This window comes from Panthera leo, chromosome A3 (genome assembly GCF_018350215.1).
Source record: "Panthera leo isolate Ple1 chromosome A3, P.leo_Ple1_pat1.1, whole genome shotgun sequence".
NCBI lineage: Eukaryota > Metazoa > Chordata > Mammalia > Carnivora > Felidae > Panthera > Panthera leo.
In genome coordinates this window covers 66,729,006-66,756,223 of record NC_056681.1, presented here as the reverse complement: position 1 = coordinate 66,756,223, position 27,218 = coordinate 66,729,006, and the positions used below count along the sequence as shown (strand labels likewise).

Sequence of the window (27,218 nt, the reverse complement as noted above, 5' to 3'; positions counted from 1 at the left end):
TTGACTTCTGCTCAGGTCATGATCTTGCAGTTTGTGAGTTCAAGCCCTATGTCTGGCTCTGTGCTGACAGCTCAGAGCATGGAGGCCGCTTGGGATTCTGTATCTCCCTCTCTTTGCCCCTCCCTGACTCATGCTGTGTCTCTGTCTCTCTCAAAATAAATAATCATTTAAAAAAGAAAAAGATATCAAGGAATCAATACCATTTACAATTGCACCAAAAACCATAAAATACCTAGGAATAAACCTAACCAAGGAAGTTAAAGATCTGTATGCTGAAAACTATAGAAAACTTATGAAAGAAATTGAAAAGGACACAAAGAAATGGAAAAACATTCCATGCTCATGGATTGGAAGAACAAATATTGTTAAAATGTCGATACTACCCAAAGCAATCTACACATTCAATGCAATCCTAATCAAAGTAGTACCAGCATTCTTAGAGCTAGAACAAACAAACCTAAATTTGTATGGAACCACAAAAGACCCGAATAGCCAAAGTAATGTTGAAAAAGAAAACCAAAGCTGGAAGCATCACAATCCTGGGCTTTAGCCCATACTACAAAGCTATAATCATCAAGACACCGTGGTACTGGCACAAAAAAAGACACATAGACCAATGGACCAGAATGCAGAATTGGGCCCACATACAAATATATGGCCAACTAATCTCTGACAAAACAGGAAAGAGTATTCAGTGGAAAAAAGACACCCTCTTTAGCAAATGGTGCTGGGAGAACTGGACAGCAACATGCAAAAGAATGAAACTGACCACTTTCTTACACCATATACAAAAATAAACTCGAAATGGATGACAGACCTAAATGTGAGACAGGGAACAATAAAATCCTAGGGGAGAAAACAGGCAGCAACTCTTTGACCTTGGCCACAGCAAATGCCGGAAAGCAAGGAAAATAAAAGCAAAAATGAACTATTGGGACCTCATCAAGATAAGAAGCTTCTGCACTGCAAAGGAAAACAATCAGCAAAATTATAAGGCAACCAATGGAATGGGAGAAGATATTTGCAAATGACATATCAGATAAAGGGTCAGTATCTAAAATCTAGAAAGAACACCAAACTCAACATGCAAAAAAAAAAAAAAAAATAGGGAAGAAATGGGCAGAGGACATGAATAGACACTTTTCAAAAGAAGACATCCAGATGGCCAACAGCCACATGAAAAGACTCTCAACATCACTCATCATCAGGGAAATATAAATCAAAACCACAATGAGATACTACCTCACACTGGTCACAGTGGCTAAAATTAACAACTCAGGAAACTACAGAGGTTCGTAAGGATGTGGAAAAAGGGGAACCCTCTTGCACTGTCAGTAGCAATGCAAACTGGTATAGCCACTCTGGAAAACAGTGTGGAGGTTCCTCAAAAAATTAAAAATAGAATTACCCTATGACCCAGCAATAACAGTACTGAGAATTTATCCAAAGGATACAGGAGTGCTAATTCACAGGGGCACATGTACCCCAATGTTGATAGCAGTGCTGTCAATTATGGAAAGAGCCCAAATGTCCATCAACTGATGGATAAAGAAGATGTGGTATATGTAAACAATGGAATACGACTCAACAATGAAAAAGAATGAAATCTTGCCATTTGCAACAACATGGATGGAACTGGAGGGTATTATGCTAAGTGAAATAAGTCAGTCAGAGAAGACAAATATCATGTTTTCATTCATTGATATGTGGAATTTGAGAAACTTAACAGAAGACCATGGGGGAAGGGAAGGAAAAACAATAGTTACAAACAGAGAGGGAGGCAAACCATAAGACACTCTTACATAGAGTTTCTTCCCCAGAGAAGAAACTGAGGGTTGACTGGAGGTGGGGGAAGGTGGCAGAAAGGGGAAAATGGGTGATGGGCACTGAGGAGGGCATGTGTTGGGATGAGCGCTGGGTGTTGTATGTAAGTGATGAATCACGGGAATCTATTCTGAAAGCCAAGAGCACACTGTATACTCTATAAGTTAGCTAACTTGACAATAAATTATATTTTAAAAAAAGAAAAAAAAAGAAAACTAATATTCAAAGATGAAATACCCAAATATAGTATAAAATGAATTTTAAAATTTAATACATCTCATTGAATCATCCAATCTAACTGAAATTGTTTACTTTTTTGTGAAAAATCATTGCCATTTTGAACCTTGTCCTGGGGGTGGTAGAGATACATTTATATGTACTTCAGAAATAGAAAATCTTTCCATAAGATGTATGGAAAGTAGACACAAAAATACCTTAAGTATTACATACGAAGCTAAGCCTAGAAAAAAAGAAATAATGCAACTACTCATATAAATGACTGTTCCCTTCATCACATGAGCTCCTAAGTGCACAGCTGGAAAACATGAGAAAGCTTTCAGGAATCATACATGAAATGATTGCTATCCTCTGAGGTTTGCTCAAAGTAGTTCTGAGTCACGTAATTTAAATGCCTAAATTCACTACAAATATCTACAATGACAGTGAAGGGTTGAATTCACTTTATAACCCCGAGGTAAGTTTAAAGGTTTGTAACTGAGAATAAAGAAGATATTGTATCAGGTCAATTCCCTAGAGAATCCAGAGAAGGTTTTAAGTAGGAATTGTATTTATTTAAAAGACAGCATCACACCATAAAACATGAAAGCCTTCAGTTACAGGACCCTATCTTAGCAGACAAGGCTGGTTGTCTACACAACAGTCGTTCATTCCCTCCTTCCCCTTCCCAGTAGAGCTTTCATTTTGTTTACCTGCAACAGAGGGATAACCCACCCCTAGCTATCTTAGGCCCATCATCACATTTTAGGATCTCTGGCCAAAAGCACTGCTTAAATGGTCCCATCAAAACAAACTGCAGGACTCTTCTTAGGAATGTTACGTGAATTACTACTGGTAGATACTCAATGCAGGGCCAAAAGAGGAACTTGTGTTAGGTTGGTATTAAAATCACAAAAGATAGATGAGATCAAGAAATTAGGTCATTTGCATGGTATTATTGAGCTGGTGGATAAGCAACTCTAAATTAAAGCCTACCCTATCTCTAGACTTTTAATTTCATGAGCCAGGGTGTAGTGAGTTTTAGGTTATGTGAAAAATAAAGAGTCCTAACTAATACTAAGTTTAACCTCAGATAATCTACTGGGGGCAGGGAGAAAATCCACAGCTCACTTATTGACACAGTACTTAACAGTGAAGGGGGGTTCAGAATATGTTATAGTGGCATAAAAATTATTCCAAGATGAAAGCATCTGAGAATAGACTTTGTTTCTGCACTCTCTTATCTCCCTAAAAACAGAGGCTCCCAAAAGAACTAATTTGTTGTTAAATCCCCTCCCAGGGAGTTTCATAACCAAGGAAGTAAAAATTATCATATCCTCAATCTATTCTCTCAAGGGCTCATTAATCACTTGTAAAAGTCATTTGTTTTCCTGGAAGTACCCTTTCTCCCTCTCCCATTCCCCTACTAAGATAATACATAAGCCCCAAATTCTAATAGCCTCCTTGAGTCACATTTTTCTGTGAACCCAAAAATCTGTTCTCTTGCTAATAATCTGTTTATCAGTTTAACTAGCAGACTTCCAAACAATGAACCGAAGAAAGCAGAAAAAAAAAGTTTTTTCTCCCCCATAAAGTTAACTACTTTCAGATTAAGAAATCAAGTTTTGTCATAATCTTAAGTGACAGCAATAAAATTAGGACAAAGGACCTCTCCTTTCCCAGCCTTTATCAATATAATTACACTGCTTGCCTTCCTAAAATCTCCTCTTCCCAGACACAAAATCTTACAACACTCTAATCCCATAGCACCATTCAAAAATTGACACTAAAAAGTGGCTCCTGGGTGGCCCAACCGGTTAAGGGTCCAACTCTTAATTTGGCTTAAGTCATGATCCCAGGGTCGTGGGACTGAGCCCCGAGTTGAGATCAGGCTCCACGTTGGGAGTGGAGTCTGCTTAAGATTCTCTCTTTCCCTCTCTCTCTCTAAAAAAAAAAAAAAAAAAAAATCTCCTAAAAAACTATTTTATACAATCACAGTAAGGTCTAAATTAACAGCTATGTATCAAGTGTTTCAGATAAAAGTAAATCTTAACCCTCAATAAGGAAGATGGAGCTGGAAGAAGCACATTAGGCTGTTAACACTGTTCATCTGAAGAGGGAAGAATGGTCACTTTTGCCTCTATACTTCTTCGTATAGTTTTGTTTCACTTGCTTTTGATTTTTTGGGGTTTTTTTGAGAGAGAGAAAGAGAAGGAGATGGAGTGAATGGGACAGAATCCTATGCAGTCTTCATGCCTAGTGCAGAGCCCTAATCAGGGCTTGATCTCACAACTCTGAGATCATGACCTGGGCCGAAATCAAGACTTGGACACTTAACCGACTGAGCCACCCAGGCGCACCCCGTTCCACTTGTCTAACAGATGTGTTATCTTTATTAAGTAGAAAAGCTTCAAATAAAGAAAATACTTTAAAAATTTACATCTTGGTATTTTGGTACATCATCATTTGTGAGGGAATGTTTTGGCTTATTTGCTGTCAAGCAGCTATATATCTCAAGGGCTGGACCTATGCAGTCAGAATATTGTATGAAGGGAGGGAAGGAGAGCAAGAAAGAGGAGAGGGAGGGAGAGAGGGAATAAATCAAAAGGCAAAATATGAACCAAAAGTATCCAACATTTAAAAAAATTTTTTTAAATAACATTTATTCATTTTTGAGAGACAGAGAGACAGAGCACAATCAGCAGAGGGACAGAGAGAGAGGGAGACACAGAATCCAAAGCAGGCTCCAGGCTCTGAGCTGTCAGCACAGAGCCTGACGTGGGGGCTCAAACTCACAGACAGCAAGATCATGGCCTGAGCTAAAGTCAGATGCTCAACTGAATGAGCCACCCAGGTGCCCCAAAAGTATCCAACATTTTATCATCCTGCTGCTTCTTGTAATTATCATAGTAGTGGCTCACATCTTGAGTATAAGGAAAACAAACAGCTCATTGCCGGAGACAGCTTTTAAAACTGTCCAAGAGCAGGAGAGGAAGACAGGTCCTAAAAGGCAGGCCTCCACATCTACTGGACAGGTTGTCAGTGTGATGACTCAGATAAAAAGATAGCTGCACAGGGTTTTCAATAGAAGATCTGTACTTTGACAGAGGGGCTACAAATTTTAAGAAACTCGAACATTCTCAATTTATATACACCAACTTTTGGCCAGATAATGCCCAGTGATTGCCCAAGAGCGCAGCCTTTGAAGTAGGATGCAAATTGGTGAAAGGAAATCGCACACTTATCTCACTTTGAGATGAGATCACACTCCTAATTTGTTAGGAGTAATTTATTTTATTAGCAAGTAGTTCTCAAAGTGTGATCCCCAGACAGGCAGCATCATTTGGGTACATGTTAGAAATGCAAATTTTCAGAAATGCAAACTGATGTAGCTACTCTGAAGAACTGTATAGGTTCCTCCAAAAAATTAAAAATAGAGCTGCCCTACCTACGACCCAGCAATTGCACTACTAGACATTTACTCAAAGGACACAAAAATGCTGATTCAAAGGGGCACATGCATCCCAATTTTATAATAGCACTATCAACAATAACCAAATTATGGAAAGAGCCCAAATGTCCATTGACTGATGATGGTTAAAGAAGATGTGATATGTGGGGCGCCTGGGTGGCGCAGTCGGTTAAGCGTCCGACTTCAGCCAGGTCACGATCTCGCGGTCCGTGAGTTCGAGCCCCGCGTCAGGCTCTGGGCTGATGGCTCGGAGCCTGGAGCCTGTTTCTGATTCTGTGTCTCCCTCTCTCTCTGCCCCTCCCCCGTTCATGCTCTGTCTCTCTCTGTCCCAAAAATAAATAAAAAACGTTGAAAAAAAAAATTAAAAAAAAAGATGTGATATGTATATACACTAGAGTATTACTCAGCCATAAAAAAAAAATGAAATCTTGGGGCACCTGGTATCTCAGTTGGTTAAGCATCCAACTTCAGCTCAGGTCATGATCTCACGGTTCGTGAGTTCGAGCCCTGCATCAGGCCCTGTTGCTGACAGCTCAAAGCCTAGAGCCTACTTCAGATTCTGTGTCTCCCTCTCTCTCTCTGTCCCTCCCCTTCTCACTCTCTCTTTCTCTCAAAAATAAACATTAAAAATATTTTTTTTAAAGAATGAAAATCTTCCATTTGCAACAATGTGGATGGAACTGGAGTGTATTATGCTAAGCAAATAGCATAAAGAGCAAATAGAGAAAGACAAATATCATAGGATTTCACTCATATGTGGAATTTAAGAAACAAAACAGATGAACACAAGAGTAGGAAACAAGAAAAACAAAATAAAAGCAGAGAAGGAGGCCAACCATAAGAGACTGTTAAATACAGAGAACAAACTGAGGGTGGCTGGAGGGATGTTGGGGGGGGGGGGGGGGGGGGGGAGAGGGATGAGCTAAATGAATGATAGGCATTAAGGAGGGCACCTGTTGGGATGAGCACTGGGTGATATATGTAAGTGACAAATCACTAAATTCTACTCCTGAAACCATTACTACACTTTATGTTAACTAACTTGTATTTAAAAAGAAAACGAAAAAGAAAGGAAAAAAAGAAAAAGAGAAAGAAAAAGAAAAAAGAGAAATGTGAATTTTTCACCCCACCCCAGACCAAAAGAATCTGATTCTGGGGATGAAGCTCAGCAACCTGTTTCAACAAACCCACCAAGTGGTTCTGATACATGCTTAAGCTTGAGACCCACAATATTAAAGCATGGCAACTTTTAGAAGAATAAAGCTGGCCACAAAGGGCAAAATCAATGGCAGCAATTCATCAGAGCTAAGCTGTGGTGACAATGAGGGGCTCTAGATTCCTGCCTCCCCACATCCCTAAGCTAGTAAGAGTTTTTGTTAACCTCCAAGAACTATGCCTCTACAAGCTTTCATTTAAACATCGTTTACAAATATCCAACCCCACCCAATCACCGGGAAGGCCACATCTTCCGCTTGGGAGGCAGTGGTATTTCGGGATTAGATGTTTCTTAGCAGTATTTCTGCCTCCCATTGATCTGAAAGTTGCACACCTTAAATCATTCCACTCATAGCAACATTACAGAGGTAACAATAGCTAAAATGCAAGTTTTCCCAAATGAGGGGTGAACAATACAAGTCTTTTGGCTGTTTAGGCCCATCACTGACAAAACAGTCCCAGAAAAGTGAAGCATTTACACCTATATATACATATTCATGTACTTCTAAAATCCAAAGAACACAGAGTAAATGAGGTTTAACTTCTTTAAACCTCAGTTAAGAATTCAGTAAAAACAAAATAAATCGACATCACATGGGACAAACAACTCAAATCTAGTTATTAAGAATGCAAAGAATCTAACAATTTGCAAACCGAACTGTTACCTTAATATGAATAATATCAGAGCACATATTCCCTGCATGATCATTTTCGACAGGAAATTTAGTGTAGAAAATATTTTAAATATTATTTTTAATGTCACAAAATTGGAAAACACTACATTCAGTGGCCCCATAATAAATTTGTTCTATAAACAAACTTTTAACAGTAAAAAATTACCATTTCATAAATTTTGCTTTCAAATTCATTTTCATAAAAGGTATCTTCAACTACTTCAAAAACTATTCCTATTTTATATTTATATATATAAATTACTATTTAACATTGTTAAAGACCCGAGGTACAGGTCACTTATACCTCAACCAATTAGAAATTTGGAACTAAACAGTATTTAAACTACAGTTAACTTTTTAGTTATATCAACAGCTACTTAGGAGACACACGTATAATCTAACCTCTTCTCCCAAAGACTTTCCTACATGGAAAATAAACAAAAGAGAAGTTGCCTTCTCTTATGTTCCACATCTACATTTATCCTCTTCTCTTTTCCAGAGACTATCTCCCTTCTCTCTTGAAATTAAAGCAAAATTTAGATTGCATATGTGAAATCTTTTATTTGTGAGATTTCCTTTAACAAAGCCAGTTGTGCCCAATATTCATTGCCTCTGTTAATCTTTCTTCATCCACTAAAACAATTCTTAAAAAAAATAAAAACAAAAACAAACTTTCCTCATCACTTAATCTTACATCCACTGTCTCAAAGGTGCCTTACAAGGGCACCTGGGTGGCTCAGTCAGTAGGCATCTGACTTTCGGCTCAGGTCATGATCTCACAGCTTGTGAGTTTCGAGCCCTGCATCAGGCTCTGTGCTGACAGCTCAGAGCCTGGAGCTTGCTTTGGATTCTGTGTCTCCCTCTCTCTCTCTCTCTGCCCCTCACCCGCTCACAATCTGTCTCTCTCTCCCTCAAAAAGAAACAAACATTAAAATAAAAAAAGAGTACATTACATACCTGATCCATATCTAATGTTGTTTCTATCATTTCCTGAAACTTGGAGAAATCAGAACGAAGATCAATAAGAGGAGTCACAAAAACTGCCAAGAGTAATCTCTGGTGTTTTCCTAAAAGAAAGCAAAAAATAATAAAACGTTCTTATCTAAAAATTTTTTTAATGTTTATTTATTTTTGAGAAAAAGAGAGAGGGAGACACAGAAGGCAAAGCAGGCTCTAGGCTAAGCTGTCAGCAGAGCCCAACACAGGGCTAGAACCCACGAACCACGAAATCATGACCCGAGCTGAAGTCAGATGGCTAACCGAATGAGCCACCCAGGCGCCTGAAAATGGTCCCATTTTTAAAAATTCGTGTAAGATAACAAACAGCATTTGATCCAAAAAGCGCAAATAGTGCAGCGGGTCTCCAAAGTTACTATTTACTCCTGTAAATTTAAGTCAAATTTAAGTCAAATGTGTTAAGTATTTATTTTATAGAAAGGGAAATGATCTGGCTCTCTAAGCTTCCTACTAATAAAACACTACCTTCCCTGCCTGTCTGTAATCTCCTTCATCAAGAGCACTAGAGATGCATAAACATGACATTAATTACAACTAAATGAATTGCATTTCTTCGTAGATTTAATAACCCAAAGTCAAAGTCGTTAAAATAAAATGTCTCTAACTTACCTTATATCCCTAATTTCCATTAATAATACAGTGTTCCAATTAACAGAGGTTAAATCAGGTCAAGTATTTACACTGGCACTTTACTTGATGCTATTTAAGAGCACATGCTGGGGAATTACAGAAGGAGTAAGTGAAGCAACAAAGTGTATAGTGTGAAAGGCCTGAGTACAGACCTGGGTGCCAATCCCAACTCTGTTATCTCCTGGCTCTGTGATCTATGGCATGTTCTCTGAACCCCTTTCCCTTATCTATTACGATAGGATTAATGACAATAGCTACCCAGAAGAGGAATGAATGAGATAAGGCTACACAACACTTAACATAATGCTTGACACTTAACAGAAGCCCAGCTATAGTTACCATGTATTATAATTGGTTACCTTGCAAGGATTTTTTTTGTCTGATCTCCAATAAATTCTTTTACAAGAATTCTGCAAGTGATCTCTAGCATACCGCATTTTGCTTCAACCTATTCTGGAAATATCAGTAGCTCTTGATTGAGAAAATGATGAAAAGCTACTATGAAGTCAGCAAAATTGTTTTAAGAATTCATGTTTTATTAATCACAACAGCATCTACACACATTTAGAAAATAGTACCTATGTGTGAAACATTATTTAGACAGTCTATAACCAACACTTTGCCCACATAATGTCTGTTGTGCTTCAACGCCTGGTTCTTTATTCTGAATTAGCTCATATGCTATTGGTAAATAGGGGAATGATGGAAGCAAAGTGTGGAGGTGGCACTGGTTCACAAATGATTCTTTTTCCCATCCCATTAATGTTTTGAAGTGATCAAGGCAAGCGTCACACAATGGAAGAGTAAACTTAGCAACCTATGAAGACCTCAGAGTAGCTGGCTTAATGGCCAGTGTACTTGTCATTATGCTAAGATACACAGAAAAGCAGAGAATACACGAGAAGCACAAAAACATCTGCTGGTGTTTACTAGAATTTTTATTAATTCTTTACCCTGGTTCAGATTTTTAACTTTTGTGAAAATGACCTTTATTAGAAGCAAATGCCCTCACGGGGCATCTCAAAGGAGGTAACAAGAACCCTAGACTTTAAGGCTGCAAAGAGTCACATGATGCTGCTGCTGGGTACAAATGCAATGGAGACTTCTGTAGGCAACTGTTTTATTAAAGTTTACTACTGCTTCTGTTAACAATTTTTTTATGTTTATTTATTTGAAAGCATTCATGTGCACAAATAGGGGAGGGGCAGAGACGGGGAGAGGGAGAATGACAAACAGGCTCCATGCTGTCACTGCAGAGCCTGATGCGGGGCTCAATCCCATGAACCGCAAGGTCATGAGCTGAGCCCAATTCAAGAGTTGGACGCTTAACCAACTGAGCCACCCAGATGCCCAATTAGTAATATTAAAATTTTTTTCATGTATCTTGAGGTCCACCTTAACTCTATTTTTTCTATAAGTTCTGCTATGTTTTCTAATACGACTTTGAAATAAAATATGCCAAGAATAAACATGTGGTATTATTACAGAAATATCTGTATAAACTTCAGAACCTGTCATCCTCAACATGTCCTCTAGTCCCTCAAGCATATAGGCCCACCTTACTGCAGCTCTTCTCAGAGTCAATAGGCCCCTTCTGAGCTCACTGGCTCCCTATCCTGCAAACTTTCACTAACATCTTGAATTCTTTCCCCTACCTATTATTTTGTACTAAGCCCCAGGCACTGATTTCCAACTGAGTTTTTTTTTTCCCCCCAATTGGTTATGTTTTAACTAAATTAATTAAATTTACTAAGCTATAATTCACACAGCAAGCAATTCTCCATTTTAAAGGGTGCAATCAGTGGTTTTTATTTATTCACAGATTTGTGGGACCACTGCCAATTGATTTTTGAACTCTGTCACTGCCCTCCAAAACACTGGGAACCCATACCCATTAGCAGTAACTTTCAGTTCCCCTCCAACCTCCTGCCACTCCTCCAAGTCCAGGCAATCCACTTTTGGTATATAGATTTGCCTATTCTGGCTATTTCACATAAATGGATATGATATTGTGACTGCCTTTTTTTCAGTTAGTTTTCAAGGTTCATCCATGCTGCACCATGCATCAGTACTTCATTCCTTTTTATTGACAAATATATTCCATTACATAAAAATAGCACATTTTATTTATCCATTCATCTAGTGATGGGCATCAATTGGTTTTTTATAAACTCCATTTTTCACTAGTTACCAGTCTAGAAAGCCCTATACAATATTCTAGGGTCTTAACACAAGGACTACAGACCCTTGAAATAAAATACTACATAAACATAGAAAAGAAATAAATTCCACCTTTATTTTCTCTAACCTCTAACTGGAATCTGGCATTAACTTTCATTACTAATGTAGGCAATAAACCACCATTAAGATGTTAGAACTTCACTCCAATCATGTTATTTAATGCATTAATAAAAAGGACTTATTTCTTTATCAAGAATTTGTTTTAGGGGTGCCTAGGTGGCTCAGCTGGTTAAGCAACTGACTCTTGATTTTGGCTTGGGTCATTATCTCATGGATTAAGCCCTGCATTTGGCTCTGCACCGATAGCACACAGCCTGCTTGGGATTCTCTCCCTCCCTCTCTGCCCCCTCCTCACTAGTACATGCTCTCTCTCTTACTCTAGCTCTCAAATTAAAGTTAAAAATTTTTGTTTTATATTTGGATGACAATATTTCAATATAACTGGGTTTCTTTTGCAACTCTATGTGTTTCATTTAATGCATTTAAAAACATTATTCTGAAGAAGGGTTCATAGGCTTTATTTAGGGTCCATAGCACAAAAAAATTAAAAACCTCAGCTAGATCTTACCTCTCTGGCATCTACTCCTAACATGGCCCTCATTCTCTATCTCTATGCTTGACCACTCTAGCTCTCCTTCACTCCATCAACAATTCAAGCCTTAGACACTTGTACTGGCTGGTCCCACTAGCCTCCCCCTATATCTTACCAGCTGGCAACTTCTCATCATACAAGTTCCACCTTAGAAGCAATTCGAGAGGTTATCCTTGACCAAAAGACCTAGTGTTTCCCCTGGCCCCAGCCAAGTCACTCTATCCTATCAATATATTATGCTTTCTTTATTGTATTATTACTATTTAAATTCTTGCTCATTGATTTATTGTCTATCTCCCTCTAATCTTCCACTATTACTGACCCTCCATAAGAACAGGGATCTTATCTGCCATATCTACTATTGTACCTCCTAGGATAAGGCCTGGCACAAATTAACCATCTGTTGAACGACTTACTGAAGGAAGGAAGCAAGGGCCTGATAAGGCAATCAATCACTGGTTGGTTATTGATTTATTTATTTAGACTGAGTGAGCACGGGAGGGGCAGAAAGAGGGAGAGAGAGAATCCCAAGCAGGCTCTGCACTGACAGCACAGAACCCCACAAGGGGCTCAAACTCACAAACCACAAGATTACGACCTGAGCCGAAAACAAGAGTCAGACGCTTAACCAACTGAGACACCTAGGTGCCCCTGGTCTTTAGTTTTGATACACACAACACTCATCTAGCAAGGATACCAGAGATGACACAAAGAAGTAACTGTTAGCTTCGTAAGTACATCAAAATGTGAAATATCTAAGTAATTACATCATTAAATAATTTCTGTAGGAACACTAGATTTGCTGCCAGCCACCAAAAGATTTTAATTTCTTGGAGTTGCTGACACCATACACAAAAATAAACTCAAAATGGATTAAAGACCTAACTGTGAGACATGAAACAAGAAAATTCCTAGAAGAAAACGGAGGCAGTAATTTGTGACATTGGCCGTAGCAACTTTTTCCTAGGTATGTCTCCTAAGACAAGGAAACAAAAGCAAAAATCAATTATAAGGACTATACCAAAATAAAAAGCTTTTGCAGTGAAGAAAACCATCAACAAAACAAAATGGCAACCTACTGAATGAGACAAAATATTTGCAAATGATATATTCGTTAAGGGAATAATATCCAAAATATATAAAGAACTTACACAACTCAAGACCAAATAAACAATCAGATTAAACTGGACAGAGGATCTGAATAGACATTTTTCCAAAGGAGACAGATGGTCAAGAGACACATGAAATGATACTCAACATTATTAATCATCAGGGAAATACAAATCAAAACCACAATGAGAAATCACCTTATACCTGCTGAATAGCTAGAATAAAAAATAAAAAATAAATGTTAGCAAGGATATGGAGAAAAAGGAATCTTCATGCATTATCGGTGGGAATGCAAACTGGTGCAGCCACTGTGGAAAACAGTATGGAGGTTCCTTAAAAAATTAAAAACAAATATTGTATGGTTCAGTAATTCCAGTACTGGTCATTTTTTACCCAAAGAAAACAAAAACACTAATTTGAAAAGATATACCCATCCCTATGTTTACTGCAACATTATTTTAAGTTTTATTTATTTATTTTTGAGAGAGAGAGAGACAGAGAGAGAGAGCGCGCAAGCACACAGCAGGGGAGGGGCAGAGAAAAAGAGAGAGAAAAGGAGATACAGAATCTGAAGCAGGGTCCTGGCTCCCAGCTGTCAGCACCGAGCCCAATGCAGGGCCTGAATGCACAAATTTGAGATCATGACGTGAGCCGAAGGCCACTCAACCGACTTGAGCAACCCAGGCACCCATACAGCATTATTTACAATAGCCAAGATATGGAAGCAATGTTAAGTGTCCACTGATAGATGAATGAATGAAGATGTGGTATGTATGTACACACACACACACACACACACACACACACACACACACACACTGGAGTATCAGTCGTAAAAAAAAAAGGGGATGAGAGCTTGCCATTTGTGACAACACGGATGGATCTAGAGGGTATCATGTTAAGTGAAATAAGTCAGACTGAGAAAAACAAGTATTTTATGATTTCACTTATATTTGGGATCTAAAAAACAAACAAATAAGCAAAAAGGAGAAACAGACGCATAAATACAGAAAACTGATAGCTGCCAGAAGGATAAGGGGTAGAGAAATGGGTAAAATGGGTGAAGGAGATTAGGAGATACAGGCTTCCAGTTATGGAATGTATAAGTCACAGGGATGAAATGTACAGCATACGGAATATAGTAGACGGTATTATAATAGTATTTACAGTGACAGGCGGCAGCTACACTTTTGAGTATAGCATAACATACAGAGTTGTTGAATTACTATGCTGTATACCTGAAACTCATGTAACATTGTGTCAACTATACTCAAAAAAATTTTAAGTGAAATAAAGAAAGACTATCTAATCTCAAGTTAAATGAGCAAATAACACTAAAAATCAAAACAAACTACAGGACAGTTCTGGACAGCACATAGGAGGTACCTCCTTACACATGCCCTTGTGACACTATCCTCAGATCCATGCCTGGCCCTAGTCACAGGTCAGCTAAATCAGACTGTTCAAATAGTCCATGACTGAGAAACTCAACCTAAAATCTATATTAATTATGAAGTTGGCCTATTCTATTAAATATTTTGGTAAATGGTAATAAAAAGACCTGAGTTTTAATTAACAAAGATTTAAACAATTTATTCTATGCCTACATTTCCTTGACTAATTGTACACAAATTCTTTGTATTATCAATTCTAAACTAAAAGTTTTATTAACATAATTAAACTTTATCTGATCCCTTTAATAGATTTATGAAATAGATTTAAAAGTCCAGGTAAGTGGAATAAATACTAGTAAGACACTGCTAATGAAAGTTTAAGTATTCACACAAATATGAGGCTGGAGCTAAACAAAAAAGCCAAGCGCAGGTGAATCATGGTAAAATGTCTAAGTAATCAGATAGCTCTGAATGACGACCTCTGGCACATGGCCATTCCCACTCTTCTTTCACTGCCATCAGCACTGGTCAGCACTCTACAGTACGGGCCTCTCATCCTTCCTCATGTCCCACCCCCTTCCTTCACTCATCTTCTCTTGTCAGCTTCTCCAGCCACGTCATCCCTTTTGTTTAAGCACAGCCACCTGTCTCAGTCCCCCCACATGCAAGTAATACCTTCTCTGACACCATCCTCATTCTCCTTTATGACTAGTGTCATTTTGACAAAATAGTACTTTTCTATATTGACTTTTTCTTCTGATTTCATGGATTATATATGAGTATCATTTTATACTTGTGCTAGTCCCTGTGAGATCAAAAGAAACCTATTGGTCTCTGCCCCCAGTTCCTGGCACAGAGCTCCTATAAACCTTGTAATTTCCTAAGTGGTTTTTTTTTTTTAATATTTGTTTATTTTTGAGAGAGAAAGAGAGCAGGTGATCACGGGACAGAGAGAAGGGAGACAGAGAATCTCATTTGGGGCTCGAACTCACAAACCATGAGATCATGACATGGGGCAAAATCAAGAGTCAGACACTTAACCAATGGAATCACCCAGGAGCCCCCATAATTTCCTAAGTGTTAAGAGCACTAGGAGCATCTCTTGTTCTAAAAGGGTGACTCTAGGGGCACCTATCAGGGTCATGAGTTTGAGCCTCACATTGGGGTAAAGTTTACATACATACATACATACATACATACATACATAAATAAAGGTGGGCTCCTGGATGAGGGCTGGTTACCAGACAGACCAAACCATGACTAGAAGCTCTAGATGTTCATCTGTATCCTCTAATGAAACTGGTAAATATGGTTCCCTGATTTCTGTGAGCTGCTCTAGCAAATCGGGAGCCCCTGGGTGGCTCGGTCAGTTAAGTGTCTGACTTTGGCCCAGGTCATGATCTCAGTTCATGAGTTCAAGCCCTACACCAGGCTCCCTTCTGTCAGAGGGAGCCTACTTTGGGTCCTCTGTCTCCCTCTCTCTGCCCCTTGCACACTCGTACTCACTCTCTCAAAAATAAATGAACATTGAAAAAAAAAAATCCAAGGAGGTTATCACAGGAATCTTCAATCTATAGTCAGTTGGTCTGGTGTCTTGTGGGACTATGCCCTTAACCTTGGAATCTGGTGTTATTTCCAGGGAGACGATATCAGAGCTGAGTTACACTGTAGGACACCCAGCTGGTGTCAAAGAAAATTGTTTGGCGTGGAGGGAAAAGTTCCAAACATCTGGTGACTAGAAGTGCAGTGTTCTGTATGAGAGCAAAGGAGAGATACAGGAAAAAGACTCACAGGAGAAAAACTGAGTTTTCCTTTACAGTCCCAACTTCATAAGATTATTTTTCCTTTCTCTCACCCATCACTTATTATAGCAATTTTCTCATTTAATCTTTTGGTATATATTCTTGGGCTAAGAGTCATATTACCCTTGTATTTCTGTCCCTCCATCAAATTACTTCCACCCAGATCCCACTAAACATTTGCAACAGAATATACTAACCACTAACATACACTAACTAATCACCATAATAGAAAGCAAACAGTGTTGGTGAGGATGCAAAGAAGTTTTCTTCTAAATCCTGTGACTGGAACTATAAATGAGTACTACCTTCTTGGAAAAGTAATTTGTCAATATAGAATTGCTTGCTGTTAAAAAGGCAGACCAGAGGACTTCTTCCTGTAGGTTACAGGAAGCAATTAACGTGTTCTGAAGGGGAAGAAATGACATGATCAAATGAGATGAGCTAGAAAAGATAACTATGGTTTCATTGAGGAGGAAGCACAGAGCAGGGGAGGAAAAATAGCAAATGTGAAAATTTTAAGAAGTATATTAAACAGAAACAGATGATTAATTGGATACAGGAAGAGGGAAAAGTTATGCACCTCAGCATGAGTGCTGTTACAATAAAATTTATCAATAAAATCATCTGGATACTTATAGGAGCTGCTTTAAGCACTATCAGAAATTTGCCCTAAATGCACAATATTATTTAGATTTTGCCTCAACTTTTTAATTTTAAAAGATACAAGGGGGCACATGGGTGGCTCAGTTGGTTAACTGTCTGACGCTGGCTCAGGTCATGATCTCATGGTTTGTGAGTTCAAGCCCCATGTTAGGCTCTATGCGCACAGCTCAGAGCCTGGAGCCTGTTTCAGATTCTTTGTCTCCCTCTCTTCTCTCTCTCTGCCCCTCCCCTGACCATGCTCTGTCTCTCCCTCTCCCTTTCTCTCAAAACTTAAACATTAAAAAAAAAAAAAAAAAAAAGATACAAGGAAGAAGGGAAGACAAGTATATTTTTCAAATAACTATTTCTTACAGGAGAAAGATGATTTAGAGTAGAGCTTCTATCACTCAACCCAAGTCAGCTTTGTAGACTGTTGCTGCCCTCTGCTGTCTCAGAATTTACTGTTATTTTTTTTTTTAGGAATAACATTAATATAACTTTAAACCTAGACTTAATCAAAAACAAAAACATCACAAGGTGATAGGAGAACATACTCAATTTCTAGCAATATACTCACATACTTAAAAAAAATTTTTTTAAGTCATGATTCTGCTTTTAAAAATAGTGAATTTGGTTCATTTTCCTCCTAAGTTGGCCTCAGTTTTGGCTCTCTCCACGAAATCAGTAAACTAGGAGCTATGTTAAACTCATCAAAATGTCATTCTGTTATTTTGTTTTGTAAGATTTTATTTTTAAGCAATCTCTATACCCAACAATGGGCTCAAACCATAACCCCAAGATCAATAGTTGCATGCTCCACCGACTGACCCAACCAGGCACCTCCATTCTGTTGGGGTTTTTTTTTAGAGAAAACTCAGATTAGTTAGGTTCCTAATGACTAGGGCACACCTGGAGTATCCAATATTCCATGTTACAGAAAGAAAAGAACGTGGCCCTTGGTACCACAATATCTGGAACAGTCTTCCTCCCCTAATATTCTCTAGGCTAGGTGACTTAAATACCTTAAAGCAGACATCAGTTGCCAAAGTGGATAATGTGAAGCATTTGATTTAGATAATGTTACGATCTCTCAAAGGTCTATATAACTTAAGTGTAACCCCCAAAAAGTAGGAAATTACTGACCTGTTGCAAAACTCTCCTTGAGTACATTAAGCCCCATATATGCAGGAGGAAGAGAGCCAAGCTACTCTCAAGACCAATTCCTAACTTCTGTGCTTATCCCAGGCAATGAAAAAGATTCACCAAAGAATGGGCACAAGAGTATTTCTTACCCTTTCTCTTGGAGGGGGAGGAGTAGTTTATATATGCTTTTGAATAGCTGATGAAAATTACAGATCTTTTCCCAGAAAAGACACATACACAAAATCTTGTATGAAATGTCAAAACACTTCTAAGAATTCATTCAAAACTCCCAGCTTTAAAGTTCCTGGTATTGAACAGAAAAAGTGCCAAAAACCGAACTGGGGTGGGGGGAGTCTTAAGGGAAAGGCAAAACATAGAAGGATCCAGCAATTCTACTGCTGGGTATATATCCAAAAGTAACAAAATCATTATCTGAAAGAGATATCTGCACTTCCTTGTTCACTGCAGTAGACTTACAACTAACAAGATACAGAAATAATCTAAGGGTCTACTGATGGATAAATGGATAAAGAATGGGGCACCTGTGTGGCTCAGTCGGTTAAGCATCTGACCAGCTCAGGTCATGATCTCACCATGTGTGAGTTCTAGCTCCGGGTCAGGCTCTGTGCTGACAGCTCAGAGCCTTAGAGTCTGCTTCAAATTCTGTGTTTCCCTCTCTCTCTGCCCCTCCCCCACTCAAGTTCTGTCTCTGTCTCTCAAAAATGGATAAACGTTAAAAATAATTTTTTTAATGGATAAAGAAAATGTGGTGTATATATACAATGGACTATTACTCAGCCATTAAAAAAAAAAAGGAAATACTGGGGTGCCTGGGTGGCTCAGTTGGTTAAGCGACCAACTCTTGATTTCAGCTCAGGTCATGATCTCAGTTCATGAGTTTGAGCCCCACACTGGGCTCCATGCTGACAGAGCCTGCTTGGGATTCTCTCTTTCCCCTTCTCTCTCTGCCCTACCCTGCTCTCTCTCAAAATAAATAAAAATACTTTTAAAATGTTTTAAATTTTTTTTTAAATAAAAGAAAATAAAAGAAATCCTGCCACTTGTGATAACATGGTGGGCACTTTGCTAAGTGAAGTAAGTCAGGCAGAGAAAGTCAAATACTGTATGATCTCACTTACATGTGGAATCTAATTAAAACTGAACTCAGAAACAGAAAATAGTGGGCATCTGACTCTTGGTTGCAGCTTAGGTCATGATCTCTTGTTTGTGAGATCAAGCCCTGCGTCGGGCTCTGCACTGACAGCACAGAACCTGCTTGGGATTCTCTTTCTCCCTCTCTCTCTGCCCCTCCCCGCCCCCCACTCTTACTCAAAATAAACTTTGAAAAAAAAAAGAAAAAAAGAGGGGCATCTAAGTGGCTTCGTCAGTTAAGCATCCGACTTCAGCTCAGGTTATGATCTCACAGTTCATGAGTTCAAGCTCTGCATCAGACAGATCCTCTGTCTGCCCCCACTTTATGCCCCTCCCCCACTCGTGTGCGCTCTCTCTCAAAAATAAACATTTAAAAAGGAAAGAAAGAAAGAGGGGTGCCTGGGTGTCTCAATCAGTTAAGCGTCCAACTTCGGCTCAGGTCATGATCTCACAGCTCGTGGGTTTGAGCCCTGTGTCAGGCTCTGTGCTGACAGCTCAGAGCCTGGAGCCTACTTCAGATTCTGTGTCTCCCTCTCTCTCTGCCCCTTCACTGTTCACACTCTTTCTCTCCTTCAAAAATAAATAAATAAATAATAAAAATGAAAGAAAGAAAAGAAAAGAAAAGAAAAGAAAAGAAAAGAAAAGAAAAGAAAAGAAAAGAAAAGAAAAGAAAAGAAAAAAGAATGGTGGTTGCCAGCAGCTGGGGTGGGGAAAAGGGGGAAGGGGGTCTAAAGGTACAAACTTCCAGTTATAAGATTTAAGTTCTGGAGATGTAAGTACAGCATGGTGACTTACAGTTAAAAATACTGTACTGTATATTTGAAAGCTGCTAAGAGATTAGATCTTAAAAGTTCTCATTGCAAGAAAAGAATTGTAACTATGTGAGGTGACAGATATTAACTAAACTTACTGTGGTAACTACTTTCCAATACGTACGTATATCAAATCATTATGTTGCACACCTAAGCCTATACAGTGTTATGTGTCAGTTACAGCTCAATAAAACTAGAAGGAAAAAAATTGTCAAACTCAGCATTTAAAGCTGGTGTGATAAGGACTGGACTGTGCTGGCTGGATTTAGCAATAGTAAGTAACTTAGCAAATGCCATTTCAGTGCTGTGGTCAGGGCTGAAAGGCAGCTGAGCAAATGGAAGATGGAAATGTAGGCTTTCAGAATCTTGACTAGGAATGGAAAGCAAAAAAGAGGTGTAGGTACAAGAAGAGTACAGGAATAAGGATTTTTTTTATTTTTATTTTTTTTTACTATGAGAAGGAAAAGATGTAAGGTTCAAAATAACTATAAGTGGTTAAGAGTGAATTAACTGTTTACAGAGCCTACCCCCATGATAATCTGATTATCATAGCCCTAATACTGGTCAATCCCCTTGTGCTTCCAATGGATCCTATTGGAATGGGGCCAGAGAATATGGAATCAGAAAAGCACAGCACTATAAAAGATATTCTTTTAGTAGACGAGGAAACTGAAGCACAGGGAAGGTAAATGGCTGCCTAAGCCACACTAAAGGAATGCAGAAACAGGAAAGATAAAGACCCATTTCCTTTAATTCCACGTTAGTGGAACAAAATGCAAGGGCATTTAAGTCTCATCAGTCTGCGGAGGAGCCTTGGCTTGAGTGGGAATACTTCTTCCACAGTGGTACTTTAAAATAAGCAGCACTTAGGTATCTTCTACACTTTAAGGGAAAAGGTCATCATGAAATTTAAATTAAATCTATGCTTATTTTATAGCTTGTCATCATAGAGTTGAATTTTTTAAGTCTGTCTGCAGAAAAAGCTTTCTCATAATACTGAATGGTTTAACAGTTCTAAGGGATGGTGATTTTTAACTCTAAAACTTAAAATGCTTTATGTATGAGACATATAACATCATAATCACTGAACTGTTGTAGAAATTTAGGATTCACTTAAAAGTTAAAAACTACACTTGTAAGAGCAAACTGATTTTATCCATACTATATCAGTATGTAAAACTCTGCTCACTTCATTCTGGTAACTTCACTGTGACATCAACTGTTAGAGATCATCAAAACTTTTTGTCTTAACTTGATTTTATAGGTGTGCTGGAAAGGTTCACTCCAGCCAGCCTGGAATTGCCTGAATGGTTTTCTTAAAGTTCCTTTAGGGCAATGTTCCCTGGTCAAGGCATCAAACATATCCTGTTGTTCTGTAATCATAGATCTGAGGAAATTCAAGATTGTTTGTTCAGCTTGTCAGCACTGTTTTTGATTGATGATTTGCAAGAGTCTCAATGAGGCCTCCTGGCACTGGAAGGTTCTGCTATACAGGCTAGTTATAGAACAGGAAAATGCCCACAAGATCAGGAAAATATACGAAAAGTCCAGCAAGAGGCAACCTGGCTCTTGGCTTCAGCTCAGGTCATGATCTCAGTTTCATGAGTTTGAGCCCCACATATGGCTCTGCACTGACAGTGCGGAGTCTGCTTGAGATTCTCCCTCTCTCTCTGCCCCTCCCCCATTTGTACTCTCTCTCTCTCTCTCTCTCTCTCTCTCTCTCAGAATAAATAAACTTAAAAAAAAAAAAAGTCTAGCAAGACTCCATTTTAAGCTCCCTAGCTCCAAGGTGTTCTGCACACATTGGTGGTTCCTAATGTGAGAGAAAAGTGCACCTCACCAAGGACCTTTGAAAAGGAAGGACAATAGGAGCCTACAACTGACCTCCCTGGACCCCTGCTGTGAAACTTTGGCTGTGATACATTATCCTTATGTTAGTGCTGCTGCTAGACTGCACCCCTTTCCTTCAAGAAACTGTAGATCTGAAAGCATTGTCATTTTGGGCCCTTGAGTCTTCTATGGCAACTGAGCCCTGCTAGTCCAATAAACCCACTTACTCTGACATTCACTTGTAAAAAGCAAAAATTATAAGTTGTCTCATGATTCCGGACTTCTACAACATAGCTACAGGTCAATACAAACCTGTTATTAGAAAAACTTGAAGTGAGTTACCAGACCCAACTTTGTAAGGACAGTATATTTGCTAAGTATATTGAGAGTGAAGGAAAACAGTAACAAAATCATTGTTACCTTCATATTTTTCCAGAGCCCGAATAACATTAGGGAGTTGATTTATACCCTGATAGAGTCGGTAACAATCTTGTAAGTTTGCTGCCTGTCTTTGAAATTTCTTGGCAAGTCGGTTAAGATCTGGAAATCGACGAAGTAAATCCTCTTGTAAACTCTGCCTCAATTCTGCATCTTCTACAAAAGCTTCCACTAAATTTAGTCTGAAATAAATTACATTAGAATTAATGTTAAACATTTTGGCTTAAAATTAAAATCTGTCTACTACGTACATAAGAATCAACTAAATTAACTCAAAAATTCCACACAGGAAGCTTGAATCTATTCTGAAATGTAAACTTCCTAGGATGGAAAGCGCCATAATAGAAAATGTAAGCAGTTTCTGATTAGTTAATAACCAAATTAATGTTTAGTTAAGTAGTAGTATCAGAAGATATAACACATACCCATTTCATTTGCCTTTCATCAAATTGCCATTTTTTAAGCAGAAGAATTTCATTATTGGGATATCGTTGTTACTGACACATCAGTGAACATGTAAACAATAATCTTCAATAAAACAGAATTACAATTCAAGAATGTTGCCAAATCCAATACTTATTCTATCAGAAGGTCTTATAAATTTTCAGAATGCATTCTAAAATTACCTTTTGACAGTACAAAGCCCCAAATTTCTAATTAAAAAGCAAGTAAGTTTATTGCTTCCCCAAATCAATAAATAAAATCTTGGTCTAAGAACTATAAAACATGCAGCTCATATTACTTTTGCAATTTATTGTAATCCGTGGCTTTCCACTTTCTTCCCTGTAACTCACAGCAAGAAATGTTTTTACATCATGATCCAGCATATGCATGCATAGATATCGTAGGAGGCATAACATGCCACCTCAAAACATGCTACTTTAGTGTCCTTAAGGACTATTTTGAGCTGACGACAATTAAGAAGCAGAAAGAAAAGCTCTCTGCCTTCTCCCCATTTGCCTAAAAGCAGGACATAATTTACAGATGTCCTCTCTTCTCTCTTCACCAGACAGGACAAAAGTTAACCACAACTTTAGACCCTTATCAGCCTGGAAACGGTACCAGAGGAATCCACACACCAAATTTTACTTACTAGCCTTTATCTATCATTAGTTTCCCATCACTTCACCTTAGGAACTCAAAATTCTTCTCCTCTGTCTAGTCTCTTTGAAAATTTATTGTTCCTTTGCTAAGATGCTATATATGCCCAAGTTCTAATCAACCCCGAGTCACTCATCGGAGTGCTCCCGCATATAAGCATAAACTTCAGTGTGTTTTTCTCTTGTTAATCTGTCTTTTGTCAGTCTAATTTATAGGGTCTCTGCCAGAGAACCTAGAAGGTAGTAGGAAAAAAGAAATTTTCCTTACCTACAATATATAATTAAAATAGGTCTGGGATGCCTGGGTGGCTCAGTCAGTTAAGTGTCTGGCTTTGGCTTAGGTCATGATCTTGTGGTTTGAGAGTTGGAGACCCACACTGGGCTCCGTGCTGACAGCTCAGAGCCTGGACCCTGGTTCAGATTCTTTGTCTCCCTGTCTCTGCTCCTCTGCTCGTGCGCTGTCTCTTCTCTCTCTCTCTCAAAAATAAACATTAAAATAAACAAATAAATAAACAGGCATGCCTGGGTGGCTCAGTTGGTTAAGTGTCCAACTCTTGGTTGGCTCTTGGCTCAGGTCATGATCTCATGGTTTCGTAAGTTAGAGCTCCACATCAGGCTCTGTACTGATGGCAGGGAGCTTGATTGGGATTCTCTCTCTCTCTGCCCTTCTCCCACTCACACTGTCTCTGTCTCTCTCACAAATAAACAAACTATTAAAAATAAATACATAAAACAGGTTTCACAAACAATACTTACTCCTACTATATGTAATGGACTCTTATTTTTCTCTTATATTTAATTTGTCAAAAATACTAGTTTTCACCCAATGCACTAATTTCATAACCCACCACTGGGTCACAACGTGCAGTTTGAAAAACTATGTTGTAGAGGTTATTGCAACAACACATATTTCAGTATAGCCAAAAGGTAAATTTGAGTAATCAAAGGTAGAGAAGGGGCACCTGCCTGGCTCAGTCGGTAGAACATGCAACTCTTAACACCAGGGTGGTGAATTCAAGCCCCACATTCGATGTGGAGCCTACAAAAAAAGGTAAGGAAAATAGCCATGGGCATAACAGATGGTCCTAGGTGCAGAAGGCTATCAATGAGCAACAATTTTCCTTATATTTGTAAACTATATGAGCAGTAAATTAACCCTCAAATTACATAAGGACAGAGAAAGGAAACAAATCAGCTTTCTAAATTTCTTAAGTATTTACTTAACTCTCCATCAGCATTTATAATTCCTCTATCACCAAAATGCTCATCCAGCATATTATATGAGGGGAAAATTATGCTGCCCCCACAGTAATCACATGATGACCACATATATTTAAAGCAAGATTTCTGAACCTCAACAATACTGACATTTAAGCTAGACAATTCCTTGTTGTGAGAGGGCTCTTCTGAGCTATTTTTTTTTTTTTTTAAGTTTATTTATTTTTGAGACAGAGAGAGACAGAGCACGAACGGGGGAGGGGCAGAGAGAGAGGGAGACACAGAATCGGAAGCAGGCTCCAGGCTCTGAGCCATCAGCCCAGAGCCCGACGCGGGGCTCGAACTCACGGACCGCGAGATCGTGACCTGAGCCAAAGTCGGCCGCTTAACCGACTGAGCCACCCAGGCGCCCCTCTTCTGAGCTCTTTAATAGCATCTCTGAGTTCTACACACTACACCCTCCAGTGATAACCCAAAATGTCTCCAGGCACTGCCACATGTTCCCTTGTGGGGAAAGTGCCCCAGGTTGAGAACCACTGGTTTAAGGAAACTTGAATAAAAGTTCACTTTTTAAAAGATGAAAATTAACAGAAAAATAACTAAAACTCTATAGAATGCCAAGATAATATCTAGGCAGCTGGCAGCAGACATACGTGCTATGGCAAATGTCAAATTAGTGGGGGGAAAAATCTGCTACCAAGCCGGTATTAAACTGTGTACTAGTCACTGGGGCTGTAAGTACTTACTACTCCAGAAAAGATTTCTATGGTTGTACTCTAAATTTAAAAGACAAACCAGAATTTGAACACAGTCAAGTCCCATAATCCAATGAAACAAACATGGGCCTTCCTACCTAAGCCTCTGGCTCTAACTGAGCATCTCCAAGGCTGGTCTAAGATCACCAGCATGGAAGTTACTTAGAGGTGGATAGTACAATATTCCTGGGGGTGGGACTCAGCTGTGAAATTTCTACGAGCTTCTTATGCACCAACAGTTTGATAAAGCCTCAGTCTTAACAATCACAAGAAATCTCTGAGTTCTCATGATAAAGCAGGGAAAGCGGTGTTAAGAGGGTGAGGAAAGGATAAAAGAAACCTGATGCTTGGCTGACCAACCCTTCATCTTTCTTTTTCTTTTGTTTTCCCAAGACTTTCGTATCCTTAGGCTACTCTCAGGTAAATGTTAAGAATCCACAGAGAAGATATTTCTGATTAAGAATCTTCCCATGCTGGGGCGCCTAGGTGGTTCAGTCGGTTAAGCGACAGACTTCGGCTCAGGTCATGATCTCACGGTTCATGAGTTCGAGCCCTGCATCAGGACTCTGTGCTGGCAATTTAGAGCCTGGAGCCTGCTTCAGATTCTGTGTCTCCCCCTCTCTCTCTGCCCCTCTCCTGCTCACTCTCTCTCTCTCGAAAATCAACATTAAAAAAAAAAAAAAAAAAAGAGTTTTCCCATGCTTCTTCCCTATTCCAACTATTTTACCACTGTTTCCTCTCAAACTCACCAGGGAATGGGTCTTACGTCATCAACACCACTTTTTGGCCCATACCACCATCTTCCAGTAACCTGCCAAAATGACCAACACAAAGGGCAAGAGGGGCACCTGCTATGTTCTGTAGGCCTTTTAGAAAACAGAGACGGTCCTTTAGCCACATACATGCACATGTACAAGAGATGATAATGACACTGCAGACATCAAGGGAATGGCACTGTTCAAAAAGGAACGCCCCACAAATGTTACCATGGCAAAACTGGAAGAGTCTCCAGTGTCATCCAGCATGCTGTTAACAATGTTGTGAACAAACAGGGGCAAGATCCTTGCCAAGACAACTAGTGTACATATTGAGCATATTAAGCATTCAGCTTCCTGAAGCCTGTGAAATAAAATGATCAGAGGAAAAAAGGAAGCCAAGAGAAAGATACATGGGTCCAAATGAAGCACCAGCCTGCTGCACACAGAAAAGTTTGTAAGAACTAATGGAAAAGAGCCTGAACTGCTGGAACCCATTCCCTATGAATTCATGGTATGACAGAAGGAAGGAAGGAAGGAAGGAAGGAAGGAAGGAAGGAAGGAAGGAAGGAAGGAAGGAAGGAAGGAAAGAAAGACAGACCACCCTCTAGACTGTAAAAATGTTTCTCTTCATTGAGTATAAGTGCAGTATCCCCTCCTCCAAAGAAATATTTAAAGCAACCTTTGTGTCCTTAAAAAATAAGTAATTAACACTGTTTAAGAACATTAAATTTCAGTAAGAATATTGAGAAGTTGAACAGTACAGGAATGAAACCACTTCTGAAACATATAGTACAAGGCAATACACACCACCCCCTCGGTTTCTGGCCCAGGTATCATTAAAAGCCCAATAAATTACTAGTTTCACAAGTCTGTTCAGTACACCATTTCAGAAATAATTACAGTGTCAGTTTATGTTCTGGCTAATAAAGTTTTTAAAAAGGACTGCTCTGCTAACTGTTTCTATGACAATGCCACTCTTAGAGAATCACAATTTTAGAAGCTCCAAAGTTACTGTTGGCATAACATAGTATACCTGTCAATCCTCAATAAAATTACTCAGCTATACACAATTTGACACATTAATTTGCAAACTGACTGGAATAAAGACAATTTTTTAGGGTAAAATTCGGACAGAATAAATCATGAAATTAATCATGAAATGTTTTCGTATGTTAAAATCCAC

The 27,218-nt window shown here is 38.8% G+C and overlaps 1 protein-coding gene across 2 annotated transcripts in view; it reads right to left on the bottom strand.

The window, feature by feature from the left end:
- The window catches only part of MSH2 (mutS homolog 2), an 81,529-nt gene that overhangs the window by 25,363 nt on the left and 28,948 nt on the right, over positions 1–27,218 (bottom strand). For both annotated transcript variants that reach the window (XM_042932211.1, XM_042932212.1), the window contains 2 exons: positions 22,187–22,386; positions 8,359–8,468 (listed from right to left, as the gene is read on the bottom strand). In XM_042932211.1, the coding sequence (XP_042788145.1) occupies positions 8,359–8,468; positions 22,187–22,386 (310 nt within the window). The remainder of the gene's footprint in view (positions 1–8,358; positions 8,469–22,186; positions 22,387–27,218) is intronic.